Below are 22,089 nucleotides of genomic sequence, written 5' to 3'. Positions count from 1 at the left end.
TACAAAAGCTGCCTCATAGAAAATACTATACTATGTATCTCGTTATTAGGAAGTCTGGATAGTTCTCAAGTCGCAGTCCAGAGCACTGGATGCAAATGCTTGAAGCTGCTACGGCATCATCATGAACTGTGATGCTGCAGTGTCTCATAATACAGTGATAGAGAACAATCGTATAGAAATACTGTAAGATAGACAAGTTTTATATTGCTGAATTCCTCCATTATATTGAACTTAAATTCCGTTTATCCCCTATCTCCTTTCTTCAGTATATACGCATAATATTCTAATTGCGGAAAGACATGTACTTGAAAGACGTGTAATAACTTATATTTATTTTCATGGAACTCCTTACATTACAGTAATTAAAGTGAGTTCCACTGCTAGTATAAAAAAACAACCAGAAGTTCACTTAACAATTCTTTATGTACATTTATTTCCATAATAAAAAATTACGCATATAAACTGAATGGAGACAGGAAATAACTTGAAAATGAATGATAATCAAAACAATATTACCATACATTTTTTTCTAAAATGAAGTTATTTTATAAACAATTTTTTTTGGTAACACTTCCGTCAAATTCACTGCCAGTCCATCCAGGACTATGCATCTCATTACATCTGGAGGATAAATGAATCGGATTTAATCTGTTTACAAAACAGAATTTCTAGTAACGAGATCGTTTGTGTCCCTCCATAGACACAGCACATGCAGCTTCAGTATCTTTCAGCTCGCCAACGGAAGCAGTTCGCTTTCGTACTGGTGTTGCAGTTGGAGATTGCTGCTTGAGTGTTTCTACATCGTTGAAAATAACCTGTGCACCTCCTCCTGATGTCGGAACCACATCAGCCTGAAACACACACACAAACACTCACTTATATTAAAATTAACACACACAAAAACGATGTGCCACTAAGGGCTGATTTCACAAATATGTTACTAATCCAGGGCCGGGCATGAGAGCGGCTCCATTTAGCCGGCCAGAGCTGCTCTCGCTCCACAAGGCAAGCCAGAGCAGAACGCTCACGCAGTGGCGGACTCGCATTACAGCTACCTTCCCTGCATTAATATAACAAGAGCCACGGTTGTTCTAGTCATTCAGGCTGTCAGTACATAATAGTTTATAAGGATATTACATCAATCCATTGTACAGTACAGACTTTATAACACTCTTATTAATTTAATGAAATAAACTTCGCTCTATGCACACACACACAAATCATTAGGCTTATTTACATAACCCATACGCACATACTGCAACCTCCTCACCACAGTTCTACGAGACAGGCGTATGGCTTCCAATTTCCCTACTTGCTGTGGACAGAGTTCATCTGCCAATATAATTAAACATCACTTGATGAATTCACCTTCGTTGAATGTTTTCAATTTCTTTGCAATTTCGTGGCAAATTTTTGTAACTAATTCTCATAGCCGATTCATAGCCTTGTATGTTTCTGAACATGGGATGATTTGAAGACGGCGTTAATGACACCAGTGATTTTTATAAATTTAGATATTTTGTTTGACATATCTTCATCAGTGATGTAAGAGAGGTTATAACCTAAATAGTTAAATGAGTTAACACTTTCAATTAAAGTATTATTTATCATGATCTTACTTGGAATTGGGTTCTCTCCCGAAAATGCCATGACTTTCGTTTTCTCTTTTGAGATTTCCATATTGAAATCTGAGGCGATTATTTGCTATTTGTTATATTAAGACAATAAAATGTAGTCATAAACAGAGGTAACCTCAAAACAATACATTGAAATAAGGGAAAACAAGACAGATGGATAAACTTCAGAAGTAAAGAAGAAATTGAAGACAAAACGAGATAATATGAAAGTAGATGCAAGAAAATATCATGCACCAAGCAAAATGGAAAGACTTCATGGATTTGCACTATTTCAGTGCCTTCAAATGTAATATTAACCCATATATGCCAACAGGGTCGTTAACAACCCACATCATGGTCTAGTGGTCAGAGCTTCTGGCTATAGTTCATGAGGTCCCGGGTTCGATTCCCGGTTAGAGCACAGGAATTTTTCCTTAAAGGGGATTATTCCTGTGTTCGTCCATGGTCTGGAATTTAGGTTAAGTTTAGATTTAAGACCTCTCCTGGCACCACATTATCATAATCATCCTATCACATCATCGGGGTAATGTAACTCCCCAACCTCAGAAGTGGGTTACAATTAAGCCACAGCCAGGAGAGAAAACCAGAAATGTCGAAAAGACAACCTGGTGGCACTGGATAAAAAAAAATATTTTTATTAGTTCCTTTAATTTTTGTTTAAATTTTCGGTTGGACACCATCATTATGTGTTCGATAATATATTGGCAACACTTTTGTTTGTGCAATTTTTCCGTTGTAAATCTCTGCAATGCATTTTAACTAAAAATGTGTAACACTTCAGTTTGGTTATAATGCACATCAACAAAGAAATGTAAGTAGACACTTCATTGTTAAGTATTTTAGTTCTGTTATTGTTTTATTACATAGGGCAAGCAGTAACCAATATGATTACATGAGGTGGAGTCATGAATTTTATTCAGTAGAGTCATAATAGTGTAAGAAATTTGGCGTGGGTCGTTTTCAACCCTATGAGCACATAGGGAACTTTTCGTACATTTTACTAAATTTTCTAATAATATTATTATTAATAATTATTGTAAGCAGATTTTCTTTACATGCTAGTCACATGTAAGTAACTCTTAGCTATACACAATCTCATGAAAATATTTTATTTTATTTTATGCTCGACCATGCCGAAATGTAGTAATTATACACCTGGTAGCAGTCCTTTAATGCATGTCATTAAAGTACAGGTGTACAGCTAATGACAACTCAGCTTACAGGTGTTCAGCCAATAACAAGTCAGCTTTGTACCGTTATAAAACCGCAAGTATCGATTATTCTTGGATATGCAATCGAAAGAGAATTATCGAAAAGTCACAGAGGCTGGAAATCCAATACTGTCGCAGAAGGTTATGTTCTGTTACTATAATAATTAGCGTTAATTGTAAATAATATTCAAATAAATTCAATTTGTCATCTCGTTTTTCAATGTCGAATTCAATAATCAAGGTTATACCAAGTTTAACGGGATTACACAAGGTCAATGACATTATTGTTCCTCGGAAAAAATCAATACTTTCGCGTCTGCGCACATCTCACAATTCACGACCTAGAACAAGGTCACTTCCGATCTTGTCAGATAGAAATAAAATGTATACATATGAATTTATTTCAAGTTAGAAATATGGTCGAGCATAAAAAGTCGTATGAAACTCGCCTATAATGGTAATTAAGAAGCTCGTATGAAAATTATGAAACTCGCTTGCGCTCGTTTCATAAACATCATCCATACTCGCTTCTTAATTACTATCATTATAGGCTCGTTGCATAATGTACTATTTTATTGGCAGAAGTGCTAACAAGATAATATAAAAATGGAATTCAAAGCAGTTACACTCCTACTTTAATATTTCTTTAGGCACTCTTTTTCAAATCTTACAAAATGAATAAATGTAGTTACCTTGTAGAGACGTGTTTCCAATTCTCCACTTGAATCTTGCTCCTGTGTCATTAGACAATACTTGGAAGTTTTAGAATTGACCACGTCTTTCGGATCTGTAAGCTTAGTAACAGATTTTCGGCGCTTCATGTGTGGTTGCATGACAGTCCCAAGTTCAACAGCAACTGCTGGTCTGTGATCCAACCACATCTCCTCTCCTGCTGACCGTGACCTTCTATGTCTTGGATTACTAACAGCTGGTCCCTGAAGTAAGAATCAGTAAAATTACAGTACTAAAATGCTTGTATTATTTCATTTGCCTTTACTGGTCCTCATGTTATCTTTCTTTCCTCCCTCAATTTCATAGCATCAATTCTCTTCAGTGCTTTGACAATGCCAAAACTTTTTAACATATAGCTTTGATGATTACATGTGCTAAAACAGACAATTAAAATCTTAGTATATCTTATCTTAACTTCGCTCTAGAATATGCCATTAGGAAAGTTCAGGATAACAGGCAGGGTTTGGAATTGAACGGGTTACATCAGCTTCTTGTCTATGCGGATGACGTGAATATGTTAGGAGAAAATACACAAACGATTAGGGAAAACACGGAAATTTTACTTGAAGCAAGTAGAGTGATCGGTTTGGAAATAAATCCCGAAAAGACAAAGTATATGATTATGTCTCGTGACCAGAATATTGTACGAAATGGAAATATAAAAATTGGAGATTTATCCTTCGAAGAGGTGGAAAAATTCAAATATCTTGGAGCAACAGTAACAAATATAAATGACACTCGGGAGGAAATTAAACGCAGAATAAATATGGGAAATGTGTGCTATTATTCGGTTGAGAAGCTTTTATCATCCAGTCTGCTGTCCAAAAATCTGAAAGTTAGAATTTATAAAACAGTTATATTACCGGTTCTTCTGTATGGTTGTGAAACTTGGACTCTCACTCTGAGTGAGGAACATAGGTTAAAGGCGTTTGAGAATAAGGTTCTTAGGAAAATATTTGGGGCTAAGCGGGATGAAGTTACAGGAGAATGGAGAAAGTTACACAACACAGAACTGCACGCATTGTATTCTTCACCTAACATAATTAGGAACATTAAATCCAGACGTTTGAGATGGGCAGGGCATGTAGCACGTATGGGCGAATCCAGAAATGCATATAGAGTGTTAGTTGGGAGACCGGAGGGAAAAAGACCTTTAGGGAGGCCGAGACGTAGATGGGAGGATAATATTAAAATGGATTTGAGGGAGGTGGGGTATGATGATAGAGACTGGATTAATCTTGCACAGGATAGGGACCGCTGGCGGGCTTATGTGAGGGCGGCAATGAACCTTTGGGTTCCTTAAAAGCCATTTGTAAGTAAGTAAGTATATCTGAAAATACACCAAAATCCAATCCAGGGCCATCCATAGGAATTGTGACACCCTCCCCACAAACATTTGTCAGGACCCTTCCTTCTCGTTGAATGTTGGAATTCTATAATTTAAACACAGTTCTAAGACAAAAAACTTAATATAATGTCCCCACAAAAAAGGGAAGAACCCTTCAATAGTAGTTTACTCCTTGTAACTTGTTGAAACATAATTACTATTTCAATAATAGGTGATTTGACAGAATTCTTTCCATATAAAAAGAACTTTTGTGAATAGTTTGTGTCTTCCTCTCCATAAAAAATATTTAAAAATTTGGTTGGCGCCCCTGACGTCCCCCCCCCCCACTCGAGTGGTGTCCATCTCTTCTTATGGTTGTCCCTGTACAATCTCTTGCTCGAAATATTCTTTCCAGACATTCCTCTGGTCTACAGTGATTTTGCTACCGAACAAAAACAAAATATGTATCAACCCTAATTTGAGTGTGCTGATTACAGATCTGAAGTCCGTTTTTTTTTTATCACGTCACAATTTTAAAATAATATTTTAAATTTTTAACACATTCAGATCCATTTTATTAATTTTATTGATTTTGCTACTGAACAAAAACATGTGTACCAACCCTAATTTGAGTGTACTGATTACAGATTTGAAGTCCGTTTTTTTCCATCACGTCACAATTTTAAAGTAATCATATTTTTAATTTTCAATTATGATGTGTGACACTACATTCAGGTCAAAATTGAGTGTTCTTGAACTGGAAGCTTAGGACACATCTGTACTAGAGTCAACTTGGTTTTTAGAAAATTATCGAGCTGATAATTATACTGAGCTAGTATATAACATTTCATAATCTAGGTTGTCTTCAAAAATACACTTTCTTCATTCCCACCTTGACTTTTTTTCTATCAAATTTCGGTGAACATGGTGAGAGATTCCATCAGGACATATCAACGATGTAATCCAGGTACCAGGATCAATACGGTCAGAGCATGATGGGTGATTTCTGCTGTTTCTGCAGCGATCAACCACATGCCAACATAAGCAGAAAAGCAAAGGTCCCAAGCACTTTTAACAGAGTTTTTAGTGCTTCCTACATATTGTAAGTTTAGCAAAGAAAGGAACTTATATCAACTTAAAAACAAATTTCAAGATCCCATATGAATCAATAAAGCGAGTCATAAAAAGAATAAGTTACAGCGACCTGGCAAAACATCAAAATTTAAAAGTGGAAAGAATCATTCAAAGATCCAAAACTAATTCCTAATCTACCTCGAAAATCTGCCGTGGCCATGTTTAGATTGATTACTGGTCATGATTGCCTCAGTAAACACCTCCATCATATTGGAGTACTGAATTCACCTAAATGCTTACTGTGCACCAGAGAAGAGGACATGGAGATGGAACACCTGGCTAATTGTGAAACTCTTAGGACATTTGTGGACCTTCCATCAAAATATTGGGAAGCAAGAAGGATGATGACTTCATTGTTAAATCCAGAGCATTAGATACACACACACATATTGTAAGTGTATATCTTCTTATAAACTTATATAAAATAACATAACAATTTACAAAGAACATATAAACTAAGCTCAATTTATATCGCTGACTTTACGGCACAGGTATGTACTGAATAGTAAGATTTAGAATTAATATTAGTCCCATAACTCAGAAACATGACGTGCTATGATACATATGATTACAGATCTGGAATCAACACATCATTTTCAGTATAGAGCATTTGAAATTTCCTCAGTAGCAGACAAGATTTTTTTTTTTTTTTTTTTTTTTTTTGTAGACCAGTGTTATCAAATACTATTCTGAGTGTATAATCAAATTTATCAAACTACATGACGTGTCTACAACCACCTTCAAGAATTTTACAATATTCTGAGAAATGTGCCTCACAGTGTGAAACAAACACACTGATTAAGAATGTTTCTACTTGGTTATTTACCGACCCTGTATCAGCTACTGGTTTATTTAGCGTCAATGGAATTGGTGATAGCAAGATAGTATTTCGCAAGATGAGGCTGAGGATTCACCAAAGATTACCTGACATTTGCCTTACAGTTGGGAAAACCATTGGAAAAGAAAAAAAAACAATCAGGTAATCAGCCCAAGCGGGAATCGAACCCACGCCCGAGCACAACTCCAGATCAGCAAACAACTGTGCTACCACCTGAGCTCTGCTGGTGGGTGTAAAGATTTAAATTTTAAGAGAACTTCCAATGAAGAATAATAATTACTAGGGGCGGATGTTGATGACCTAAAAATCTACTTAAAATGATCATTAAAATGCCCTTAAACTAATGGCAAAATTACATAAAATTAAAAGAAAATGACATTTAAATATTATTCACCCTACTCACATCACAACTTCTTACCTTGTTTCAATGACTGCCCTGCAAATCTCAGAGAGATTTAACTTCCTGAAATTTAGCTAAGATAAAGGAAAAGAACATGCAACAAAATGAAGGTTTTAAGGGAAAACTATAGATTTTAATGAGGGTTTACAATGTGTTTAAATCAGGAGTGGTCCATGTCAGTGCCTTCATTCTCTGTCTCCTCCTCCTTCCACGCTTCACTTATGTTACCAGATCTTTCAGATGAGGGAGTGTGAATGACAAAACAAATTACGGGCGCAGCGTGCATTCTTGCAATCTTTGTGTTAAAAATACTGTCTACTACAGTAGACATCCTTTCCGAATCATGTTGAGGACACAACGTCCTGTCCAGGACACAGTGAACGTTCCCCCCCCTTTCCAAAAATAAAAAAGGACAGTAGTGATGAAAGCCCTCACTTAAACTGAAAATCGAAAAATCGAAAGAGAATTGGGAGGACAAATTTAAAAGGTACGCAAAACGCGTCCTTGCAAGGGGTTGCGGGCTGTACAAAACTAAATATGTGAGCTCCAAGCCTGTTGGCCACTAGTCTCACTCCGGGTTACGCTGCTCCCCTGAAGGAGCTCTAGAAAATTTTGAAGGGGAAGCCGAAATTGGACGTAACCTCTTAGGTACCACATACGCGAGGGGGACTGTTTGATCAAGTGATCACAGAACGGGGCGAGGAGGAGTTGGCTGGTGTTTGCCGTTAGGATGGCAAGACGCTGTCATCTGTTGTTCGATGACAAAGCATGTGAAGGCCGTCGGAAGAAGCGCCGTGAAATCTAAATCTGCAATTTGAGAGGTCCCTGTCCTTTCAATTTGCGACTAATTGAGTGACCTCGTATATTTAATAGTATCTGAACTAGGGCATACGTCGTTTATAATAAGGGGGGAATATATATGGGGAAGGGCTGTTGTCAAGCATTTTATATTACTTCCATTGTGTGAAGTGAAGTCCTCAGTGGAATGAGGGATGGACTTTAGAGTCTGTTCCAAACTTTAAAACTCAAACTTCATTGTTATTCACTTATTCAGTATTACTACCGACCTATTTGCTTAGAAAATAATGTAACAGACCTATCGTTAAAGAAGAAAGTAAAATGCATTTCAAATTATCTAAAAGTTCTTCAAAGTATTAAAAATGACGAAAAAAAAAAAAATGTAAAAATGACCTATTAGTTCAAAAAAAGTAAAAAAAAATGCAATATAAGAAATTATTTTTTTACGTTGATATTAACACAGAAAGGATTTCTATATTAATAGGCATCGTCCTAATGTGAAAAATAACAAGATGACTTTTCATCCACATCCACCCACTAATAATTACATAGATTGCATAACAATGAGAAGAAATGAACTGAACCAAGTCTTGCTAATAAATCGAAGAGAAACTGTGGTTTTTCACGTCAAGAAACATGAAATCAGAAATAATAAAGTATAATATGTCACTTACTGTATATTTAAGTTTCAAGTATGTAGCACTAAAAATTCATCTGATAAGGTGACAAATAATAGACGACACACACTTTCTTCGCCCTCTTCCATCATCATCATTGTAATCATTAAGGAGCGGATTTCTATGTAATTAAATATTATTTTTGCGTGTGTTAAAACACAATTAAGAAAGTTAAAAATTCCGAAAATGAAGTTTCAAGTTTAAAACTCGAATTTTATTTCACATAAAAACACATATTTTCACAAAAAAATTATGTAAATACATATTTTCAGGAAATCTATTATAAACACATAAATCTTGGAGTTTTTTACTTAAATAATTTTTTTACAAGAACTTTTAAACATTTTAAAACCAAATCAATTATGTCACTCAGAAGCACGTTGTCTTTTTAAGAATTCTTGGTTGCTTCGTGTTTCTAAGTGCTGTGTGGTGTAACCGTGATCCATTTTTGTAATAGTATTGCCTCAAGTTCTGAGAACTGCTAGGCAGCATATCAGTGTTATTATTAGAGAATAAATTAACATGGACAAGGAGGAGAGATCTTGCAACACATAATTAGGAATGTTTATTGTTGCTGAAGATGATTTCATTCTACGCTTTGTTTGTAAAACACAACAGATAAGAGTTCGGGTATAAACATTATTTAATTTAAACAAATCTCTCACCTCTCGCTCATGTCCATCACGTAAGGCAATACGTCTTGTTCTGATTCCGTGTTATCGGGCTTCGTCAATTGATATCCTTCAAGATATACTGAAAGATGGTTGTTTAAAAAACGATTTGGCTTTCCTATTAGCAAATCTAAGCTTTTTTGTGTGACACTATAAAAAAACACGAAACATCCAAAAACCTGTCGTCTGAAACAGGGAGATGCGTGCCATGAAAATTAAACTAGACTCGCTACCAGGTCCAGAAGTACAAGTACTAAGGGACAAATTCAAGAATGTGTTTGGGAAAAACAGTGGATATAAGAAAAAAATGTGGAAGTGGGCCACTGACCAAAGAAACTAGGACAGGCAGCAATACTTAACCATGAACTTGGGGACAGTTGCATACTGTCGGTTTTGCAATAAACAGTAGTGAGAGATAATTTCTAACCTATTACCGTGAACTTACGATAAGCACTAAAATTATGGTATTACTTACACATTAAATAAAAACAACTATTAAGTCTAACCATTTTAAAATACGTAGTTATTTTGCTTTCTGTTGCAGAATTTTCTGATACAGTGAAACCTGTTCAAATCGGAACCTGAATAATCTGGAATCCTGTATATTTCGGAACAATTTATTGGTCCCGGCGAAATTTGTATGTATTATGTGTAAATTTTCCTGAATAAAACGGAAACTGTCCAATGCAGAAACAGGAACTGCCTGCTGCTGTTCAAAATGGAAACAATACGAGGGGGATCCAGGAAATAACGACCGTTCGCGCATACCTGCCGCGCAGCTGACTCCCCTTCCTTGTTTGAAGGTCAACTGGCTTCCTTAACATGTGTTCTCATAATGTTGTGAGTACTGGTTGCAACAAGTCGCCATTGTGCATTTTGTGTTACTTCAAAATGAACGACGTGATTGATAATCCCGCCGACTGTGAGGTGAGGAGTGTGATTCGATTTTTGAATGCCCGACATTTGAAACCTGCAGAAATTTACCGGCAATTGAAAGAAGTGTATGGTGATACTGTAATGAATGAAAGAAATGTGAGAAAATGGTGCGAAATGTTCAACAATGGGCGAACAAATGTCCACGATGAAACTCGACCCGGACGCCCATCACTCATCACAGAAGACCTGAAGACTAAAGTGAACGACAGAATCATGCAAGACAGGCGCACATCACTCGACGAATTGCATATTGCCTTTCCTGACATTTCTCGTTCTTTGCTTGGTGAAATTGTCGCAACATCTTGGCTACCACAAAATCTATGCACGATGGGTTCCACGGCAACTGAGTGACCAACACAAAACTCAGAGAATGGCCTCAGCATTGACATTCTTGATGCGACATCACACAGATGGAGATGCCTTTCTTGATCAAATTGTGACTGGTGATGAGACCTGGGTGTCACAACACCCCAGAGACCAAGCGCCAATCACGACAGTGGCATCATCCCTCATCACCCAAGAAACTGAGAAAATTCAAACAGACTCTCTCAACACAAAAAGTCATGGCTACTGTCTTTTGGGATCGCAAAAGTGTTCTTTTGCTGGATTTCATGCCAAAAGGCTCTACGATCAATGCAAATCGTTATTGTGAGACTTTGCCAAAACTACAGCGAGCCATCCAAAACAAGAGGCGAGGAATGCTTTTGAGAGGAGTTGTGGTTCTTCACAACGCCCGCCCGCACACTGCTGCTTCAACTCGAGAATTGCTGGATCAATTCGGTTGGGAAATCTTTGATCATCCACCCTATAGTCCAGACCTTGCTCCTAGCAATTTTCACCTTTTCACTAAGCTGAAAGACTTTCTGGGTGGTACGCATTTTGGAAGTGATGAAGAGTTGAAGAAGACAGTGAACACCTGGCTTCATGAACTGGCGGCAGAGGAGTATAACACGGGAATTCTAAAGCTAGTGAACAGATACGACAAATGTTTAAATGTAGGTGGTGATTATGTAGAGAAGTAAAGGAAGCTTCAGTTATGTAACAGACTTTGTTTTTTCAAATAAATATTTTTTTTTTTAATTATTACAACAAAACAGTCGTTATTTCCTGGATCCCCCTCGTATTTTGGACACACACTACATTTCGTAACTATATTTTGAAACAGCGTGTAATTTCAAGGAATATACGACATATGTAGGTCACTAAGATAAAAACAAGTTTTCTTTGCAAAATTCTAGAGGGTACGAGGGTGTGTTGGCCTGTCAGTCATAAATTTTATTACACTGTTGACTAGGCAGACGAGTCCCTTCAAAGATTTTCAATGCTTCACACCCGTATACTGTCGTAGCTAAACAGAGCGCAAGTGTAGTGATTTCCAGGTAAAAAAAAAAGTGATGAAGTAAAAGTTATCGAGATAAAGGAAAATTAGAAACAAAGTCTATGTGAAATAATATTGAAGTACAGTTGTGGAAAACTCAGATGTGACACTTGAAGAAATAAAGATCATAATGAGTGAGTGGCGTGCGGCCAATATTGGTGACACAAAAGGAACCAGAAAGCAACTCTGTATGTGGAAATAAATGAACTGTTGTGGGAGTGGGTTCTTCATGACCTTTCAAAGAAAAAGCCAATTTCTGGATCTGTTCTGCAAAGCAAGCTATTGAACTGGGAAAGAAATTAAATAAACCAGAATTCAAGGCTTCTAATAGATGGCTCCTAGTCCAATTAATTAATAATGTGCAGTGATATGCAGTACAGTATTAGAGTATAGTGTTAGATATTATATAGAATGAGATTAGTAAACTTTAGTAATGTTTAATGACTAATGAGTGAGTTACGGTAATATTTATACAGAAAATGAGATTTTAATCAAGATGATTCACCAACATAATACGCGGCAGAAAGCGGATTTAATGTGATGAGTGTTAAATGGAATATTTTGTACTTCTTGCAGTTTGCGGCATACCATTTTGTTTTTCATGTATATGAATGACAAAATATTCCATTTTAATGTCACACCTTAATAATACGGAAACCTGTCCACAATGGAAAAAAAATTAGGACCATGTCACTTCCGTCTTAAACAGGTTTCACTGTATATTCAGTCACATATGTACATACCCTTCTTGAGCTATGAGATGAGAACACATTTGAAGTCAAATTTGCTTCTGTATTAATTGGAGTTTGACAGATATTTGCTACTGATCTCGCAGGCTGCAGAGGAGTGCGTGAAGTTGAAGTAATAGTACCATCTTTCGTTAATATCTTTTTCACTTTCCTCAGTTTCTCATCTTGATCCCTCATGTGATACTGCAAAATTAAAAGAAGCAATGCATGAGCTACGTTTGATAATACATGTTTATACACAAGACAGAAATATTTACATGCCAATTGAAGTAAGTTTGCACTAAAATATCATTATTAATACTATAGTCGTGTCGCTGTTATTTCCGGTGTGGCTCCTCCCCTTTGCTTACGTCTTAGGAAGTGAAGGCTCTATAAAGTCTAGGTAGGTAGTATCATTCGCCATTTTTGTTCTTTCGTTGCCAAGCTACCAGATGAGGAATCTATTTGCTTCACCGTTAAACATTATCATGTTGTAGCTCCTATGATAATAAATCAAACGCACTGTAATTCAGCAAATAATTGAGCGGCAAATAACGTTGTGTGATTTCTGCGAACGCCAACAAAAGAGCCAAAATGGCGGGCGATTATATTAAGTATTTATCGAGCCATAGGAAATTCATTACATCATCAATAGCAAATGACAAGACGCACATGTTTAAATGTAGCCGACCTGCAACGTGATTGGCTGCCGGAAATAAGAGCGACAGGACTATAAAATCTTTAATTTATCTCAATCTATCCTTAAGCTGGAGTCAGTTAATTCTTTTCCTTCCATTAGTTGCTTTGGTAAATGCGTTTTTATGTTTATTTATTTATTCGAAAGACAGGTACATAGATAACTTACCTCTGACCTAAACACAACCTCAAGATTAAAACAATATAACTTGATACAACTTAAAATTAAATCTAATAAAGTAACTAAACAAAAGCCTTAAAGAACTAAACAGAGGCATGAGGCTTCTCGCTTCCCAGTATCTGGCATATTCTGTCAGTGATTTTAGAGCTGGGCAGCGTTGGAGATGATCCCTATTCATCGCTTCTTGAAGGTCACAAAGGGTACAGGTTGGATTTTGATAAATACCGAAGCGGTGGAGATGCCAAGCAGTCATGTCCAGTTGCAAGGTGGAAATGCGCGACTGCCAATCTTCTTGGTCCGTTAGGTATTGATAGAAGGTCCCTTCTCCAGTGTTTTGTTTTCATGTACATTTTTGTAAAATATAAGTTGTTTCAAAATGAGTTTCCACCACCTTAGTCTTTTTTTAGGGAGGTGAAAAATATTATTCAGACATAAGGGTATTTCAGAAATGACAAACATTAAATTGGTAAATCTTTAGCATGGCAACAATATTTTAAACCACTTAAAAATGAAATGAAAATTGTATATATTTTATCAAAATTCAAAAAACGTATTGAAGAATTGACGTTCTGATCCAATTAAGTAGATAAAACTCGTTTTCAAGCACAGGGAAATAGAAATTAAGGTTTGAAACAATCGATTTACAATATCAAAGTGTTTAGGTTGTAATTTCAGTACTATTACGCAATAAGAATAAGAAGACTAATTCAATTCAATCTTCTTAATGTATCCAGCTGTTTGCTGACAACAAAGTCCACTGTAGTCTATTCAGTTGTTTTTCACAAGAAATGAGGGGTATTTTGATCAGTGAAGAGTAATTCAAGAAAAGTAGATAATTATGTCAACATGCTGATTATAAGAAGCGTGTCCAGAAAGTAAGTTTCCCAGGGGGTTTACAGAAAGAAAACGCAATTTCATGGAAAGATTTACTGGAACAGATACAGCAATTGTTGAGCTACTGATACATATTCCCCACCGGAACTGAGACATTTGTCACACCGTGGGATTAACAGAGCGGGAAGATGGCTGTCACACATTGGCTCTGATCCCAAACAGACTTCTACGACACAGGGATACAAAAGTTGATTCCACAGCATGACAAATACCTCAATTCTGGTGGGAAATATGTTGAAAAATAGCTGAATAATTGCCGTATCTGTTCCAACTACTGCCTTGCCACTCCTAGAATTAACAAATTCGATCTTACCTTGAACTCAACTTCTTGCTGTTTCAACCTCTTTTGGGTCTGCAGTGTGTTTTTCTCTTTCTCTGCAGCAATTTTGTCACTGCACTTCTGCCTCAGCCTCTCCTTCTCAAGCATTTGTTGATTAAGAAGCATCTCCTTATTTTCAAGCTGAAATTGAACATATTTAAAAACGAATGGAACTGAACATCATTATTGTGAATGTTACCATAATCATCTCCTCCTTTTCGCCATTTTGATCACCCACAATATCATTGTCGTCACTGCCATCATTACTATTATTGATATAGATTCATTTTCCGGGCTGAGAGGCCGTGGTCTATTAGTTGGTTTTATACCAGTCGTTTCGTCTGCAACTGCGGCAGACATCTTCAGTGGAGTGGTATCCGAGGTCGCAAGACTCTTCTCGGCGTACCTGAGGCAACTGATCCTGTGTCTGGTTGTGCGGGCGTATTTATAGTGCGGCTCGCGGGCCGAGGCCTGTTGTCGCTGCGGTCTGCGCCGCTTTGTTCGCTGCTCCCGTTCTGGGTTCCATCCTTTTGTAGTAGTGGCTTCTTATCTGTTCTGTTTAGGACCGGGTACCAACACTTGTTTAGCTTTACGCTTTCTTCCTTGCGATTAAAGTTGTTGTTATCTTTATGTATTTCGATCGCTTCTCTATGTAGACGGGGGAAGAAGTGTGTCGTCGTGCTCAAGATGTCCGTGTCCTTGAATCTTATGTTGTGATCGCCCTCTTGATAGGCATGTGCTGCCACTGCCGATTTGTCGATCTGTCCTAGGCGGCAATTCCTATTATGTTCTGTCAGTCTCGTCCTGACACTCCGCTGTGTAGTACCGATGTAGACCTTCCCACACGAACACGGAATCCTGTAAACTCCGGCGGACAGCAGCTTATCTCGTTTGTCCTTGGATGACCTCAGCATGTTCCGGATTTGCTTGGTCGGCAGGAAGGTCGTTTCCACTTCATGACGCTTCAGCACCCTGCTGATCCGGTCCGTCACATTCCTTAAGTAGGGTAGGAAGACCGTGCCCTTCTTAGTCGCTCGTTCCTGTGACCGCATCGACGGTGTTACTCTGGGGCGCATGGCTCTCTTTATCTCCGGCCTTGAGTAGCCATTGGCCATGAGTGCTGTCGATGCCATGCGCCCCAGACAATAACCTTTACAGCGTTGTCAGAGTGTTTTACATTTCAAAAATCCTTTGCAGAACGAAAAGTTAGATTTGTTTGGATCAAATCCCTGCATTTTTAAGGACAAAACTAAAATTCTGTCAATTATTATTATTATTATTATTATCATCATTATAGCGAAATTTATAAACTTGTACTTGCTATTTGGGAAAAGGAAATTGTACCAGAACAATGGAAGGAGTCCATAATTGTACCTATTTTTAAAAAGGGGGACAAAACCAAATGTGGTAACTTTCGAGGAATATCACTTTTGTTGACGTCGTACAAAATTTTGTCCAATATTCTTTTGAGAAGATTAACTCTGTACGTAGATGAAATCATTGCGGATCATCAGTGCGGTTTTCGGCGTAATAGATCGACTATTGATCAGATTTTTTGTATTCGACAGATAATGGAGAAAAAATGGGAGTATAAGGGTACAGTACATCAGTTATTCATAGATTTCAAAAAGGCATATGACTCGGTTAAGAGGGAAGTATCATATGACATTCTTATTGAATTTGGTATTCCCAAAAAACTAGTTCGATTAATTAAAATGTGTCTCAGTGAAACGTACGGCAGAGTTCGTATAGGTCAGTTTCTGTCAGATGCGTTTCCAATTCACTGTGGGCTAAAGCAAGGAGATGCACTATCACCTTTACTTTGTAACTTTGCTCTAGAATATGCCATTAGGAAAGTCCAGGATAACAGAGAGGGTTTGGAATTGAACGGGTTACATCAGCTGCTTGTCTATGCGGATGACATGAATATGTTAGGAGAAAATCCACAAACGATTAGGGAAAACACGGGAATTTTAGTGGAAGCAAGTAAAGCGATCAGTTTGGAAGTAAATCGCGAAAAGACAAAGTATATGATTATGTCTCGTGACCAGAATATTGTACGAAATGGAAATATAAAAATTGGAGATTTATCCTTCGAAGAGGTGGAAAAATTCAAATATCTTGGAGCAACAGTAACAAATATAAATGACACTCAGGAGGAAATTAAACGCAGAATAAATATGGGAAATGCCTGTTATTATTCGGTTGAGAAGCTCTTATCATCCAGTCTGCTGTCCAAAAATCTGAAAGTTAGAATTTATAAAACAGTTATATTACCGGTTGTTCTGTATGGTTGTGAAACTTGGACTCTCACTCTGAGAGAGGAACATAGGTTAAGGGTGTTTGAGAATAAGGTGCTTAGGAAAATATTTGGGGCTAAGCGGGATGAAATTACAGGAGAATGGAGAAAGTTACACAACGCAGAACTGCACGCATTGTATTCTTCACCTGACATAATTAGGAACATTAAATCCAGATGTTTGAGATGGGCAGGACATGTAGCATGTATGGGTGAATCCAGAAATGCATATAGAGTGTTAGATGGGAGACAGGAAGGAAAAAGACCTTTAGGGAGGCCGAGACGTAGATGGGAGGATAATATTAAAATGGATTTGAGGGAGGTGGGATATGATGATAGAGATTGGATTAATCTTGCACAGGATAGGGACCGATGGCGGGCTTATGTGAGGGCGGCAATGAACCTTCGGGTTCCTTAAAAGCCATTTGTAAGTAAGTATGTATTATTATTATCATAATACATTGCTCTCTTAAATTAACTGAGAGCATTGGGAATTAAATCAATGACTTTCACAAAGTACGCTATGAAATGTTTCATATAAAACATTTTTTTTTTTCGAAAAGGAAACAAAAACGGGCAAAACTGTATTAAATTTTTTGTATGAATTATCTCAAGGAATAATCCCCTGCAATTACTTACAGTTCACCCCATATATGTAAATTAAATACCGGAATATTTAAAATCTGTGATATTGATGATGATAATAACAATAATAATTATGAATTAATTGAAGACAAGTTGAAGTTGAATCCTTTCTGTCCTTCACAGCAGAGAATTTATTAGTAACATTGTTGTGGAAAGGATGACTTTTCATAATTTTGTGTGCCCTACAATTTCCTTCTGCATAGAAATACGAGGCGTGTTCTTAAAGTAAGTTCCGTTTTCAATTATAGCCGTCACATCGCTGCAATCGTTATTTTGCGCATGCGTGTTTTCTTCTTCAGTCCTCAGGCAAGCTGTGCATGCAGTTTCATAGCTTCAGTCCGTGTGTGTGGTTAGTTGTGATCAGTTGAAATGTTTAAAGTGATCGAGCACCCCGCCGACTATGAGATGCTGTCTGTTATCCGTTTCTTGAATGCGAGAAACATCAAACCAGCTGACATTCATCGTCAACTTTGTGAGGTGTATGGTGATGATGCCATTAGTGATGGAATGGTCAGGAGATGGGTTAGGAAGTTCAACGAGGGCCGCGTCTCTGTGCATGACGAGCAGAGTACCGGTCGGCCATCTTTGATCATGACGATTTGGTGCGAGCTGTCGATGAAAAAATTCATGAGGACAGGAGGTTCACAATTTCTTCGCTTTTCTTGAATTTTCCACAAATGTCGTGGAGTGTTCTCTACAAAATTGTGACAGATCGATTACGATATTGAAAATTGTGCTCACGATGGTACCAAGATGCTCACCAAGGAACACAAAACCAAATGAGCTTCCAGTGCATTGAGCTTCCTCACACGTTACAGTGAGCAAGGCGATGAGTTTCTTGACCATATCATGACAGGTGACGAGACTTGGGTGTCTCACATGACACCTGCATCGAAGCAGCAGTCCATGGAATGGAGGCATACTGCATCGCCAAGGTAAAGAAATTCAAACAAACCATGCCAACACGCAAGATCATGTGCACTGTTTTTTGGGACAGAAAAGGAGTCCTACTCATCGAATTCTTGCCTCGGGGTGAAACCATTAATAGAGAAACCTATTGTCAGACCTTGAAGAAGCTCCGTCGCGCAATTCAGAACAAGAGAAATGGGATACTGACCGACGGAGTTGTGTTGCTTCATGACAACGCTCGGCCACACACAGCACGTGACACCCAAAACCTCATCTCGAAATTTGGCTGGGAACAAATTGACCATCCCCCCCTACAGCCTGCATTTGGCTCTGAGTGACTTTCATCTCTTCCTGGACCTCAAGAAGTTCCTTGGTGGTCAACGTTTTGAGGCGACGAAGTGAAAACAGCAGTGTAGGAGTGGTTCGCATCGCAATTCTACAATGAGGGGATAGAAAGACTTATGCCACGACTCAATAAATGTCTCAATAATGGTGGAGATTATGTTGAGAAGTAATTGAAGTGTGGGGAATACAATGCAACAAAAATGGTTTGTAAATATCTTCCCGTTTACTTACTACACCCTTTTGGAACTTACTTTAAGAACACGCCTCGTATTTGCCAGTGACGATAGCCTTTGTTGTGACATGGAACTACGAAAATAATTTTAATGCAAAAGACCACAACAAGAATATTTTCTGTTTCAACATTTAGTATTATCATCAGTTCACTTTAACCAATCGAATTTAAAAGAGAAATTGTACATTTAAGTATTTAGAAATGTCTCTTTTTTTTACATACAGATGTGTTGTATTTGTTTATATACCATTAGACATGTAATGCATTTAATTCGAATTTGTTGGTCAAGTTAAAGTGCTGTAATTATTGCGGTCGGAAATAGCCTACTTTTCGCCATTCTGTTCATGAGCACTTGTCTCTCGCAATCTGCCACAAGGTTGCAGACGGATCATGGAGGTGTCATTCAACACTGGTAAATGTGGAAGGGAAACCAATACTTTCCCCATGCTTCCACCCCTCTCTCTTCCAGTTCTGCATCCCTGATCCATACACAGTAAAACCTCGATAAGACTTATTACGCTTTTTTTGTCCAGTCCCTGCACATTTCATATATAACGCCTTTATAAAATATCCCGTGCTCAAGTCCCGCATAATACGCTGTTTTTGTGGAATATTTTCGATGTAATTTTCAGCAATGTACTGTAACAGCAATGAAACATCTTGGTGACTGAACTCACTAGTGCCATTAACCTGAAAAGTATTGGTATTCGACCCTTTACCTGCACATTTAAACCTTCATACTTCATACCTTAGTATACCCCACCCTCTTGTTATGCTCTCTTAATCGACTCTTTACCTGCACATTTAAACCTTCATACTTCATACCTTAGTATACCCCACCCTCTTGTTAACGCTCTCTTATTCGACTCTTTACCTGCACATTTAAACCTTCATACTTCATACCTTAGTATACCCCACCCTCTTCTTACGCTCTCTTATTCGACTCTTTATCTGCACATTTAAACCTTCATACTTCATACCTTAGTATACCCCACCCTCTTGTTACACTCTCTTATTCGACTCTTTACCTGCACATTTAAACCTTCATACTTCATACCTTAGTATACCCCACCCTCTTGTTACGCTCTCTTATTCGACCCTTTACCTGCACATTTAAACCTTCATACTTCATACCTTAGTATACCTCACCCTCTTGTTACGCTCTCTTATTCAACTCTTTACCTGCGCACTTAAAGCCTACATACAGTTACAATACCTCACCCTCTTGCTAACCCTCTCTCTCAAACAACATTCCTCACTCGGCCGTCATAAAATTCTGGAAATTTTTGCTGGCCAGTTTGTTGTCCTTTAGTGTATGGAAGTGTCTGTGAATGTCATTACAATGAGTGTTAAACAAAAAGCACTTTCTGCGTCAGAAAAATTGGAAATCTTACGAAAGTACGATGAGAATAGTACTCTTACTCAGAAACAACTCTCTGATTCATTAGGAATCCCATCATCGACATTAAGAACAATAATAAAAAATCGCGACTCAATCGCTACAGTTGCGACGTCATCGGGAGGATATAATCGTAGGAAACTGAAGTGTGGTAAACATGAGGACTTGGAGAACACGCACACGACAAACAACTATAAATGACTTTTTTCCCGAAAGAATTAAGTACAGTACATAATGTAAATGTGTTTGACGTACAGTACAGTAATTACATAATGGAGTAATATTATATTACCTTTCATGAATCATGTACTTCAATAAAGAAAAATTCTAATAGATATTGTATATAAGTCAAAATTAGTATCCCCTCCTAATATGCGGTCCCAGTTAATACGCAGTTTACACCTGGTCCCTTGAACAGTGTCTTATCAGGGTTTTACTGTAGTATTTACTGAGTAAAAGTAACATTAGGGGAAAACTATTTTTTTTTTGAGAAAAGTATTCATTTGGGACTAATATGGTATTAGAATATTTTGTTGTACTCTATCCAAGAAATAAGCTGTTAATATCTGCAAAATCAACATACCATTTTCAGCTCGAAAATAATATTCTAACAGTTTCAGTAATTTTATGTTTCAAGATATGGCTGGAAAATATCTATTCCAATTAAAAATATTCTTCTGCAAGTAGGTATGTACTTGGTTACTGGACTTACTTCTTGCTTCAGTGACGCTAGTTCTGCTTCCTTCTGCTGTATTTTATGCTGAAGACTCATCACATTTGATTCAGAAGCCACTAGCCTGGACTCCAAAACACTTGTCTGCATTTCAAAAATATCACAAGTGAAAATGTAAAGCTTTAATTACTCAAATAGCATATTAATATAATTGAAGCATTAAACCAGTCAACTAATTCAAATGAAATACGTAACTAACTGAATCATTCTCTTGAACAAATCCAACTAAATTCCAGATTATAAAATGTTCAAATTCATTACCGGTATTTAAAGCATTATTTTCTTACCTTTTTTCTTTCTTGTTCAAAACAGGCACGCAAACTATGACGATCCTGTGCAGCCAACATATTTTCCTTTTCTATATCAATCAACTTTTTGCGAAATTCTTTACCTATAAATTAAACAGAGATCACACAATGAACAGCAATGCTTTTACCATACTCTCTCTCATTTCTAAATGAGTAATTCCATAATTAATTGCTATTAATTTCCTGGACATGTATTTTATAGTCTGTGCTCGAAATTTTAATCTTCTAAAAAACAAAAATCATATTTCGATATTTATGTTAGCGCAAGTTCAATTATTAAACATATCTTTTCTTTAAAAAAATTATAGAAATATTTATTAATGAACTACAACAGTTATTACAGGTAAATAAAAAACACAATGGATTTTACAAAAAGTCATTAAAAAACGCGCAATAACAATAGTTATCATTTAATAAATAGTTGAAAAGCTATTGAATTTGATGTATCAGGACCATTTATGTATTTTACGGACTCTAATACCATCCACAGAGAGCAATGAGAGATGGTATACTACATAAAAACGAAAAATGCAAGCCTGTACCAGATGGAGTAAAATTACTCTGACCCTCCCACTATTTCAGTAGAAAGCATTATTTTACATACAGTAGAGATGATTGTTCTTGGCTAATGGAGAAAGTTATCCAATATGCCGTTGCTCTTC

The 22,089-nt window shown here is 37.2% G+C and overlaps 1 protein-coding gene across 2 annotated transcripts in view; it reads right to left on the bottom strand.

The window, feature by feature from the left end:
• Window positions 1-384: 384 nt before the first annotated feature.
• LOC138711768 (kinesin-like protein KIF23) overlaps window positions 385-22,089 on the bottom strand; it is a 79,652-nt gene continuing 57,947 nt past the window's right edge. For both annotated transcript variants that reach the window (XM_069842960.1, XM_069842961.1), the window contains exons 10-15: window positions 21,407-21,510; window positions 21,099-21,203; window positions 14,552-14,698; window positions 12,483-12,671; window positions 3,541-3,783; window positions 385-851 (exon numbers count right to left, since the gene is read on the bottom strand). In XM_069842960.1, the coding sequence (XP_069699061.1) occupies window positions 669-851; window positions 3,541-3,783; window positions 12,483-12,671; window positions 14,552-14,698; window positions 21,099-21,203; window positions 21,407-21,510 (971 nt within the window). In that variant the 3' untranslated portion in view covers window positions 385-668. The remainder of the gene's footprint in view (window positions 852-3,540; window positions 3,784-12,482; window positions 12,672-14,551; window positions 14,699-21,098; window positions 21,204-21,406; window positions 21,511-22,089) is intronic.

This window comes from Periplaneta americana, chromosome 13, assembly GCF_040183065.1.
Source record: "Periplaneta americana isolate PAMFEO1 chromosome 13, P.americana_PAMFEO1_priV1, whole genome shotgun sequence".
Taxonomy (NCBI): domain Eukaryota; kingdom Metazoa; phylum Arthropoda; class Insecta; order Blattodea; family Blattidae; genus Periplaneta; species Periplaneta americana.
This window is presented reverse-complemented; position numbering and strand designations above follow the sequence as displayed.